This window comes from Solanum lycopersicum, chromosome 3 (genome assembly GCF_036512215.1).
Source record: "Solanum lycopersicum chromosome 3, SLM_r2.1".
Lineage (NCBI taxonomy): Eukaryota > Viridiplantae > Streptophyta > Magnoliopsida > Solanales > Solanaceae > Solanum > Solanum lycopersicum.
The window spans coordinates 56,866,508-56,878,847 of NC_090802.1; the positions used below are offsets into that span (position 1 = coordinate 56,866,508).

General features: G+C 32.2%; 1 protein-coding gene across 4 annotated transcripts; it reads left to right on the forward strand.

Annotated features, from left to right (window-relative positions):
• Positions 1-3,123: 3,123 nt before the first annotated feature.
• Positions 3,124-11,278, forward strand: LOC101254883 (uncharacterized). 4 transcript variants are annotated; one of them, XM_004235259.5, is made up of 6 exons: positions 3,124-3,394; positions 4,105-5,748; positions 5,935-6,177; positions 8,099-8,179; positions 10,031-10,414; positions 11,045-11,278. In XM_004235259.5, the coding sequence occupies exons 2-6, from the start codon at positions 4,480-4,482 to the stop codon at positions 11,099-11,101; spliced, it is 2,034 nt and encodes a 677-aa protein (XP_004235307.1). In that variant the 5' UTR covers positions 3,124-3,394; positions 4,105-4,479; the 3' UTR covers positions 11,102-11,278. The 4 variants fall into 4 exon arrangements, with proteins under 4 accessions (XP_004235307.1, XP_004235306.1, XP_069151287.1 ...); XM_004235258.5 differs by having other exon boundaries at positions 3,203-3,394; positions 10,882-11,278; XM_069295186.1 differs by having other exon boundaries at positions 3,247-3,577.
• The last annotated feature ends 1,062 nt before the right edge of the window (positions 11,279-12,340 follow it).

Here is a 12,340-nt window from a genome sequence, read left to right on the forward strand (position 1 = left end):
TTATACAATTGTGAATTATACAAATGCAATGAAATATAATTTTCTCTCGCGGTTTTTGTATAAAGTGAAAGAAAAACATATATCTTTTTTCCATACACTTATAATTATACAATATACAAACATTTTACTTCGATTCAATTGTATGCAAAGCAAATCTTATACACATATCGCTGTGAAATTGGCCAGCAAATTATACATTTACGCATTATACAATTGCAGCGAAATAGGCCAGCGAATTATACAATTGAGGCCACTGCATCATACAATTATATATGTATAGCTAGGCCAGCAAATTATACAATTTAGGCCAGCGAATAATACAGTTGTATATGTATAGCGAATTATATAGTTATATGTTTGCTATGAAACGCAATTATGCAAACTTTGCTATAGCATACAAATATAAATTTTTTATATGCTATACGTGAAAAACGCACCTAATTAATTTATTTATCTTATTTTCTTATGAAAAAATGTTTAAAAATCTATTTGCTATCTCTTTATCACTCACGAGCAATTTACCTATTTAAGTCGATAAAATCTCAATTTCTAGTATAATACCAATGAAAAATCGAACAAAATACCTAAAAATTTAGAGCTGAGGCAATGGAATTTTAGCAAAAAAATTGAGTGGTTCAATTTTATTCAATCCTTTGATGGATATGATACATACTATATAGTGTTATGAAAACTATGGGTATATTTATCAAAAAAAAAAAGAAAATTTAATTGAGGGGATAAGAGCAATATCACTATCAAGCCACCAATGCCGACGAATAAGAGACAAGACGCAACTTGAATTGGAGTTTCTATACAAAAGAACACGTATTATATATATATATATATATTCTTGTGACTTGTGACCCTCCCTTTATTATCTTTATATTATACACTTAATAAAAGGCCAACGAGTAAAACAAGAAATATATAATTCAATTTTATTGCTTTTTATGCAATGCCTCTTCTATGGGTAATATATCGGATTGTGTTGTGTTATGTTTGTATTTATAATTATATTATTTAGATATATAATATTATTTTTTATTATGTTATTGTTGCATAGCAAAAGATTTGAAGAATAGATTTATAAGAAAAGATGAGTACCAAAGGAGATGATAAGTAAAGATAAAATAAAAAGAAAAACACTAAGAAAATAAGGTGATCGAATCACATTGTTTGTTATGTAAGATGTAACTTTTTAATGTTATATAATAATGATTTTAATAATATGATATAATAGAATTTAAGTAATAATTTATTAAATATTATTTTTTTTGTTTTTATTTAGTTTTTATAATTTTAGATTTCACGCTTCTTAAAAAATTAGATAAGTTTATATATACTCTTATTTTTAGTATTTTTTAAAAATCAAGTTTTCAATAAATAAACATGAATTGATTTATTTTAATTAACTATATTAATTACTTTTCCTATGGTAGTCATCTTGAAAGTTAATAACTTTCAAAGACAAAGATAAGAGAAGATTTAGGTTATTTATACATTAATTTTATAAAACAACAAGTATTAAAAAATTATCTAAATTTTTAATAAGAATGACATATGAAAAGAAATTAAATGAATTATATTTAAACTAGCAACGTAGCATACAATAACAACCATCTGAGCAAGCTGTGAATAGTTGATAGATTTTTAGAATTTTAACACCGTAAATTACTTAAAATATAAAATTTATTATTGAAACTCTAAAATATCTGACAATCATTATAATCTCTATTAAAACCTCTGCCCTTCGAATGAGACTCTATAGTAAGTACTTAATACGTACGAGGAAAAATTAAATGAGTTTTTAACTATATTAATTCTAATTATTTAGCATACATTTTTGGGGTTACTGTAAAAAAGAGAAAATTATTTTAATTAATACACTTTAAAAATAATTACTAATTTTAACGATACTTTTTGTTTATTATCATTTAAACAATGTTTTGTTAAATCTGTTAAATCTGTAATATGTATTAAAAGTAAATTATGTATGCAATATATATGAATTATAATTGTTTTTTAAAATATATCATGTTTGTTTGGTAAAAAAATTGTCACATTGTATTATAAGTGTATTAAAATATGTTATAAATATATTATTCATCATTCAAATTTGTATTATATGTGAATAATAAATTATTCTTTTTAGTATGTATTAAACTTGTATTATAAAGAAATTAAAAGTAATCAAGTGAAAAAAATATTATTTTTATAAATAATAAATAATTTTTTATTATAAAATATTTATGTAAGTTTTCGAATAAAAAACTTATCTTCGCAGAAATCGTAAACCCATCCTACTTTTGGTATAGTACTAACGTCAGTGGCAAGTGGTAACCCCAATATCTTTTCAATTATCCAATTAGACCCTCATTCTTTATCTAATTCTATTAGTTACTGTGTAATGATTCACTCAAATGCCTTTAGATTTAAAATAATATTTCTAAAAATATATGAATTTATATACATCTCATAAAAATATATGTTTTACATTTCATATTTTCTTCACATAATTTAGACATAGGACAGGGACCCGGAAAAAAAAGACTTGTCGCTTCGTTTTTTGGTACCATATTTTTTCAGTTTTTTCTTTCCTCGCATTGAATTTGGAGTACCTAACTTGTTGCTTTATCTCTGCCTATTCTTTCTCTTATAGCAATAACAATTAAAGAATCACACATTTTCTAATTTTTTTTTTATATAAAAAAATAATAAGAGAAAGTATTAGAAAAAAATTGTGAAACTTGATGTAAATTATTATTCTTTTTTTCGAATTATTTACAGCCTTAAAAGTACTTTTTTTTTTTAGTTTTATTTTCGAATTATTAGAATTTTTTTTTTACTTATCTAACTGAATTTAGATATTAATACATCTTCGATTAGCCTCGAGACATAATACGTGGTCTCAAACTAAAACTATTAATAAAATGTCGAGAAAAGTATTGAAAACACCATAAATTTGTTGAAAACGAGATATAATTAAGTATAGTTAATCAAATAAAAAATATATTTCAAACGGTCAATAATTTAGAAATGAAACTAATAATTAATAATTCATACAGAGTTTAAGGACATTTTCTAAAAAGTAATTTAGTTTTTATCCTAACAAAAATAATATACAATCACATTAATTTTTTTTGTTCATTTTCGAAGAAGAGGAATATTTTTTAAAAATCAATTAATGTAAAAAGGTCAAAGTAATGTCTTAAATTTGCAAATGAGTAACATAATGTACAACCTAGTATGCATAGAGTACGAATAGTGTGTAGACACCATGTTTATTTATTTTTTTGGCAACAAGAGAAGTTTGGGCATGAATGTATTTCACAGAAATTAAATGGTTTGAGAGACTTTGAAAGGAGAGAAAGGGAGAGGGAGGCGCAGTTAAAAGGTAAAGAAGAAGGAGAGTATAACAAATACAAAAACCAAGAACCACAAAAAGGGAAAAATTTCATTTCTCTTTATCTAATTTTTTTCCTATAAATTAAAATATTTTTTTTTGTTTATATACCTCCCCTTTCTTCTTTAGTTGAATTTGGAGATGATTACTGCTTCATCCATTTTGTTTTCATGGGTAGATAATCTTCTTCTTCTTCTCCTTTTTTTTTTTTTTTGATATTATGAATCCTTTGTGGTATTCTGATGAGGATTTTCGTTTTATCTGTTTTGATGGTGTTTGGAAGTTTCTGGGTTTTGGTTATTAATGGAGGACTTGATTAACTAAACATGATCGTGTTTGTTAACAGGGAATTTGAATGTTGAAGATAGTTTTTAAGTTGTTTTTAATGGGTTTTTACAAGGGGGAAAAAAGGGGGAGAGTTGTAATTGATCGCTAATTTCTAGCTCATTTGATTTGTAAGTTGATTATTGATCTTGCTGAAACCGATTCTAAGATCAGTGTTTGCTTTAGATCGGATTAATTGAAACATTTTCATTGATAAATATTTTTGGGGGGTTTTACCTTGTTGTTTTTTTTAGATAAACTTGTTGAGTGATCATAGCAATGTATGTGAAACGGATGATACATTTTCGATGTTTTTGTTATGTAGATGATTACTATGACTTGGAGATAGGACTTATGTTTTGACGTTTTGTTTTCAGGATTTGGTTTAATCTTGTGCAACGAATAATGGGTTGCCGGTCTGATGTATTGCGGTGGTGTGAAGCGAATGCGTATTGTGTTACCTTTCTAGTTGGGTCGAATGTAGATGATGCTGGATTGTTTGATGAAACATTTCTGGGAATTCCGTTGATAGATAGGTAGTGGTTGTTTAGTGTGATGATAGATAATGTTGTAGATTCAAGCTAGTTCTACTGCAGTTAGGTTTGTTCCGGTGGTAGGAGAATGAACTGCTAGGAATTTCATGGGGCTGAGTAATTAGATATTGAATTGCTGAAAGACGAGATAGAATTTAGGTAGTGTAGTAGATCAGATATTGACAAGGAGATTGTGGAGGTAACAAATTTCCGTTAGACATGGGGTTGCCTCAAGTGCCCTCCAGCAATATTGCTGAGGAAGTGGCCACATCATTGAGCACATTTGTTCAAACTCCTGCTAAATTTCCTGGCATGAGTAGTTGTGATATGAGTGGAATGCATATAAGTTGCCTTAGCAATCGGACATCAGCGGATTTTTCATTCGTCTCGTCTAGGGATGTTTCCAGGGATGCTGATTTTCTTAGTCTACGTAAAGATGGTATGACAAGTATGCATAAATTGAGGATTGACTCTGCAGAAAATCATGGCTTCTTCACTCATGATGGTGGAAGAACTACCCAGAGTCCTGCCTCAAGGATTGTTGGGTTCGAATCAAAAAGTGCAATAAGAAGCCATGCTAGTTTGTTTGAAGCAAATTCATTGGATAACATCGATTCATCTACTGTTGTTCGGGACATTGACAAAATGAATGAGACTGCAAGTTCATTAGTTAGGAAACGCTTGTTGTCTCCTTTGAATGGTATGGTTCTTCCAGATAAATTTGCTGGTGAATCTCTGGATATTGGTGGTAATAATGTGCGGAGTAATTCCAACTTCACTCGTGATAAATATGGTGCTTCCTCACAAGAACATAAAAAGGCTCATATAGGCAACACAGACAACTTTAGTAATGGAAATTGGTTCATTCCATCTTTCCCTAGGGGGAATTGTTTGCCAACTGAAAACTGTGGAGAAGTCTCCTCTTTTATCACAGATGGTCCTTTGTTCAGTGATGGGGGGCCTGAATCAGAGATCCCTTTTACTCCTCCATCCCCTGGGATAAACTTTTATGGACATATGATAAAAACACGGTTGAAAGATGGGATAATGGATATGCCCGGAGAATGTACATTCTCACCACCTCCGCCTCTTTCTCCTCTTGGACCAAAATCTCATATAAGGTTGGGACGCGCTGAAAGGTTTAGGCATTCCTGGGAGGATCACGATGATAACTACTTAACTTTGAAGGATGTGGAACAGTCACTTGATCGAAGTCTTTCAGGCATTTTATCTCCCCGGAAGGAAGAGGATTGCAAAACAGGAAGTGAACTTTTTCAAGATGTTGAAGTTTTTGAGATGAATTTTGAACGCTCCACACCTGAAAGTATAAGTGCCACAAGGCGGTCCAAGACACAAAATTCAGTTCCTACAAATCAATGTGCAAGATTTGGTAGAAGTCTTAGTGGACTGTCTGTAAAAAGGTCCTTAGTCGGTTCATTCGAGGAGTCACTATTATCTGGTCGTTTGACATCCAGTGTAGTCAGCCAGGTTGGTCTTAGTGCCTCAATTATCTTGAAGATGCTATTTATGTTATTTCAGATGTCATCCAAATTTTCCTTGGTCTTCGTTTTGATCTTTAGATTTCCTTGATCTCTTTGTTAAGTATTTGTGCTTGTATCTTGGAAATGGGTTGACATGTTCCTCTTATTGACAAATTATAATGTGCTTATGCAGAGAATTGATGGTTTTCTTGCCGTCCTTAGTATCACTGGTGGAAATTTCTCGCCACATCCTCAGAAACTTCCATTTGCTGTAACTAGCGTAAATGGTGATAACTTCTTGCTTTATTACTCATCAATAGATCTTGGAAGACCATGTAGTGATGGTAAAGGCTCACAAATCAGGAACTCTAGCACTAATAATTTACATACAAACAAGGGCCGCCTACGTATACCCATAAAAGGGCGCATACAACTGGTATTCTGCTTGTATCCTCTTAGCTTGCTTGTACATCTGTGAACATGCTTATGTTGGAAATTTCCTTATTCTTAAGGAGTCTAATTTTCATATAAACGAGATAGCCCTGAAACATATCTTTGCTCTGAGGCAATAGGAACCCATCCTTGTAACTCGAAGAATTCCATCAATTCTGTTTGCTAATTTGATATTTGGAAAAAAAATATTATTTGATAAACTGGTTTCATTATGAGGAAGAGGAATGGATTTTGGACATATAAATGGGGAGATAAATTGTGATGGCACTACTTTCTCCATATAGGGAAATTAGAACATTTTGAGGAGAGCTCTTATTTTGGTTGTTCATATATCCTAAGCTAAGTAATTTTCATCATCATCAAAGTTTGTTCTAACCAAGTGTTTGGTTAAGAAATACCAACATCACTACATGTCCTGAAATTTGTGTTCCAAATACTTAATAGTTACCCCCCTAAGACCATCTTATACAAGGGTAGTTGACTTGAAACTGAATTTGAGATGTTAAATGACTTGTATATTATATTACACATTAAAAGATAATATCAAGCCAATATTTGAAAGTTTGATAGAAGAAGCATTACATGTTCAACTTATTTGTTAATAATGGTGATGTCCATGCTGGCTTGCGGGGGATTCAACTATTCTATAGGGTGCTTGTTGCCTCTTACTGGCACAGTTTTCAGGTAACTCTACCAACTCACCAATTCTTAGGCAGATAGCGGATGCTTGGTCTTTTCAGGATTTGAACCCTAGTCTCCAAAGTTTGCACCCGCTTCATTGACCACTAGAGCACTCCTTTGGATGCATTTGAACTTTCTCTTTATAATGTGTTCTTCATATGCTTACTACTGATAACATGGGAAACATTGTAGGTAAAACAAGTTAAGCTTGTGCATGATCACGCGTTACATCATTAGTGCTTTTATAATAGAAACTTCATATTTTTCCCAGAGCTTTGGTCTAGTGGTACGAGGTCAGCGCGCAGGCGTGTCTTGGGCGCACTTCATGGGTTTTTGAACCCTGTTGCAGACAAAAGTCTGGTATTTAAGTGAAGAAGAGAGGTCAGGCCCATTATATACCGAGTTTTGAACTGTGAGCGACAGGCCCGCGAGAATTTCCTGGTTATAAAAAAATAGAAAAAGGGAAACCCAGTGCACTAAGCTCCTGTTATACGTGGGGTCTGGGAACGGGCCGTACGCAATTGTTTACAAAAAAAGAAAAGGAACTTCATACTTCGTCTCCTACAGCAGATCTTCTGCAGCAAAACATGCTTGAGCAATTACTCCTAAAGAAATTGAATGATTTCGGAACCTATCGTTGGTCCAATCTTCTCAGCCTGTAATTCTCATGGGGAGCATAGAGTGATTGATTTAATAGGTCTTTCCGTTATGTTTATCACCTTGGTCTTAAGTACTCTCATCTTTCTGGTTTTTTCTTGGCTTAAAGCAGGCAATGTATGACTATGATTAGTCAACCATCATTTTGTTTTACTTTTGCCAGAGATCCTAAAACAACAAGGATTACTAATTTGTTTCAGAGAATATCAAATATCTTGGAGATTGATCTTGAAATAGAAAGTTTGAGTCCCTCATCCAGTAGTGCTCTTTGGTCATTTTACGGAGAAAATGAATATGAACGCAGCTCTAGAATCAACTATAGGCTGTAACTCGGAGATGTGATTCTCAAATGTAGGAATTTTCCTTTTGCGAGCAAGCAGGTCTGAACACCAACCACCATTATATGAGAATAATATATGTAGAAATCTTCCTTCTGAATGCTACAGTTCTTTGTTACTCCTAGTTGTACGGGATATACATTTTTTGGTAATTTGCTTATGATTTAACATAATGTGCCTTTGCCTTTCCTTTATGTAAGTACAAACTTTTGATTGCTATTGACGCAGGTTCTAAGCAATCCAGAGAGGACACCTATCCACACATTCTTATGTAGCTATGATTTGAGTGACATGCCAGCTGGTACTAAGGTAGGTTCAATGCTGTATGACCACTTTGAGGAGGGGAAACTATGCATCTTCGGTATAATTGTGAGAGCTTCTATTTTTATCATAATGATGGACAAGCTTGTTTTTATCAGAGAATATCTAGATGATTATCACTTAATTCTTTGAATTTTGATATTGGAATATGGTTCAAGCAGCAGTAAATACTTGAAGCATCTGTGTAGAGTTTTTTGCCAAAACCATCCTTCAACTGTATAACCCAAATCTAAACTACAATCCCTAAAGTATCATTCTTAACAGAAAACATCCTTCAAGTATTTATAAGTGAACAATTTTCATCCTTCTACTTTAATTTATTAGAAAACTAACAAATTCACAAAAATAAAGTCATTCCTTCCAATTATTATTCTTAGATATGCCAAAAATACTATCATGAATTTTTTTGGTAATTGGGTTTATCATCATGCAAAATCTTTTAATTTGACAATTTTTCCATTTATTTTTCATGTAGTTTGATATTAAAAATATTATTAGTTGAAATATGTTTCTTTCTCAATTGAATATGCTAGAAGCGACGTGTGTTGGAGACTTCGCTTCTAATAATGTAGAATGAAACTCAAATGCGAGACATAATCAATATTTTCATTACTTAATTGATCCAAATTACAGTTTGGCTATGAAAAGGGTAAAGACAATTAAACTCCAACTTCTTTCCGTTATTAAATGAGAAAAGGAGCAGATCATGTACGTAGTCTCACAACTTCCAAACGTTTTCTTTTTTGTTTCCATAAGCAATAATATCTAAGATTTTTAAAAAAAATCAGGAACTTCTTATAGCAAGTAATGAAATTATGCAGGAAACTTTTTGTTGATAGTCATGTGAACTGCTCATGGACTTTTAGATCCCTTAGCTTTTTGACGATATCTAATAGGAGGATGAAAATTGGTCACTTTTAAGTACTTGAAGGATGTCTTTTGCTAAGGATAATACTTTAAGGATGTAGTTTAAGTTTGGGGTATAGTTGCAGGATGTTTTTGGCCAAAAACTCATCTGTGTATGCTAAGATAAGTAATCAGTTCACGGGCTTTAATTGAGGGCCGAACTATTGGGCATTGTACTGATTTTGTGCATGTTTGATGATGAATAAATGGGAAACTGATGAAAGCAGTATTATTGTGGGCATTGCACTGATTTTGTGCATGCTTGATTATGGACAAAATGGAAACTGATGGGTCTTTATAGTAGATAGGAGATAGTTGTGTCAGACTCTTCTTTCATACCTTTCATCTGTGGGGCTGACAGATAATCTATATTCTGATATTTGCCTAATTCCATGATAGCTTTAATGATGAGTGTCAATAAAAAAGTACTGCATCTCATGTTATATGCAGTGAAGAGGTACTATGTTTTTAGCATCCAAAGGGGTAATTACTAAGCAGTTATGAATTAGCCTTGAATATCTTCGTTTAATCCCTATTTGAGCCCAATTACATGAAACATTGTTCTTCAAGCAAACTAGTGCAAGATGGCTTCACCAGACATGCAGTTGTTTGTCTGCAGTTGAATTGTAGCATTTTGATTCCTTTGTTGGTCATAATGATTAGGATGGCAAAACAATCTTTGCTAGCGGTCCTGATTTCGTTTCACTGGACTTGAATAGTTAATTTTTTTGAGATTGGTATCGGATGATCTCTGCATATACATGTGTAACGGGAAATAGGTGCAACTAGTGCAGCTAAAATGCTTTTATGTATTGATCTTAGGGATTACTTCGATTTTTATAGGATATATACGGGGCATTATTAAAGTCAGACTAGCATTTATGTGAATCCACATCTGACAATGGTGATCTCATGCTAGTTATGTTACTGCAGACATTTTTACGTCAAAAGATAAATTTGTGCATGGATAAAGCTGGAAACAAGAGTTTAGACAGAAAGATGGATAGTGAACCACCATCGGTTATTAGTGTTGAGGAGTCTATACTGCATGAAAGCCATTCTACCAAATCTCATGGTACTGCTAAGGCAGGCCATTGTGGTACCAAACCTGCAAATAGCAGTTCAAAGGTGAATGAGAGTACTGCTAATTCTAGTGTTCTTCGTTATGCTCTACATCTCTGGTTCTTGTGTCCCTACCCGAAGAAGAGCACAAAATCAGGTATTCAGTGCAAAGATGATCAGGCAAGACGATTCTACTTGTATAATGATATGAGAGTAGTTTTCCCTCAACGACATTCAGATGCTGATGAAGGCAAGGTATGTCTAATATGGTATATGACTTAAGCTGTGTTACGTATCCTACTGCTAACTAAAGAATCTGTATGCCTTTTAAAAAGATTCAGTGATGTTGGACTGGATTTGTCTTTGAGGTGCACACTGTTCACCCTGTTGCCTCAGTAAATTGAATGGATGTTATTGAAAATTTGTTAAGATGAAGAAAACTATGTCGTGGTTACTATTTTAGATTGTCCAACCATCTAACCTTTGCCTTCTTTCTTCAAAATGGGGAAGAACCTGTGTTTTAAGGGGAGCTAATCTTATGTCTTTGTGGAGTGATATGCTAAAGTTCATAAACATCTGAACAAGAAACTTGTAGCGTTTGCTCAACTTCAATCATAATAGAATGAGATTTCCCATAGCTTAACATTCATGTTCATCATTCTTAAGTGCATGCATATTCATCAATGTCTACTTCTCCGTGCTGTTTGCCAACTTTGAAGCAGGTGCTTAGGTTATTGTCTTCCTTTTCCGGTGGAAGAGGATATTGTCCTCTGGATGCAGAAGTAGATATTGTTTGGCACTGTAGATGGTTGCCTTCATTTGTGATATTATCGATGCTCAATTAGTTCAATGATACTAATTGGAATCAATATTTTGAAACTGCAGTTACATGTAGAACATCATTTCCCCAGAGATCCCAAGTATTTTGACATCAGCGACTGAGATGGTGAACTTTATTCGATGTCTCACCGTCTTATTTCCGTTGTGCATAATGTAAATGTTATTCCTAGTTCACATGTAAATTCTCCAATAAATAGTTCTATCATTGACCTGTACAGAATTGTACATAAGCATTTTCTACCATCAATGGAAAAAAAAAAGACAAGGGATTGAAAGAAATGTTTTTTTCTTTTCACTATTCTGAGATGTGACTCAGTTCAGTTGTACTAACTACTAGAAATGGTTTGTCCATACCCTAGTTCCTTTGAGATGGATCTAAAAGAGGTTGGGTTGGGGCTAGAGTCGGAGCCAGGATTTTCAATAAGAATACTCGAATGGGGTTCAACATCTATCATGTGTATATAATATATAATTTTTTGTCGTCCTAGCTCCGCCCCTGGTTGGGCCTATACGTTGATCAATATTTCTATGATCAAACAAACGTAAATGAGGCGTTGGATATCTAGGAAGATAGTACTTTTGTATTTTTGATGTTAGTTTACATTTAATTCTATGTACAAAGTTGTTTTTGCTTACAAAGAAATGTGATCTACAAATAATCTTTTCTCAACTTCATTCTAATTTTAGAAGTCAAAAGTTTTAACTTTGGCTCCACAATTTTCTTCGTAAATGCATGAAAAAGTCTTTCTCTAAAACGCCATGTGAAATTCAAATAAAAGCTAATATGTCATGTTTCGAACTGGAGTATCTGAGCTAATGTCTTTTTTCTTAATTACTCTCAAAAAGAATATTATGGTAAGTATTTAAAGATATAATTTATTTTTTACCTTGTTGGTCTCACTTAATTTTAAAAATAATATTTAAATACATTTATGAGGAGAGAGAAAAGTAAGTCTACTTTTGAAGTGCAATTTAATAAACATTTCGAACTATTCATTTATTTCTTAAACGTCGTGTCTGGTCAAATATTATTACATAAAATGGGACGGAAGTGTATATTGCACTTTTCGAAAGTCAATTTCATTAATTTTTATAATTAAATTGGATTATATTAATTTTTTTTTAAAAGATAGATATTCTAAAGTTATACAAAAAGTACTATAAATTTTCAATTTTTTGCATATTAATATGATGAAGATATATCTTAAAATGTTAGTCAAAGTTTTTATAGTTTGATTGTAAAAATAGAAATCATGACAAAAAATACAGACAGGAGGAAGTATCTAATATTTGACCGTTGTAGACTCTACAAAACAACTTATATTCTAATTTACTTGTTCG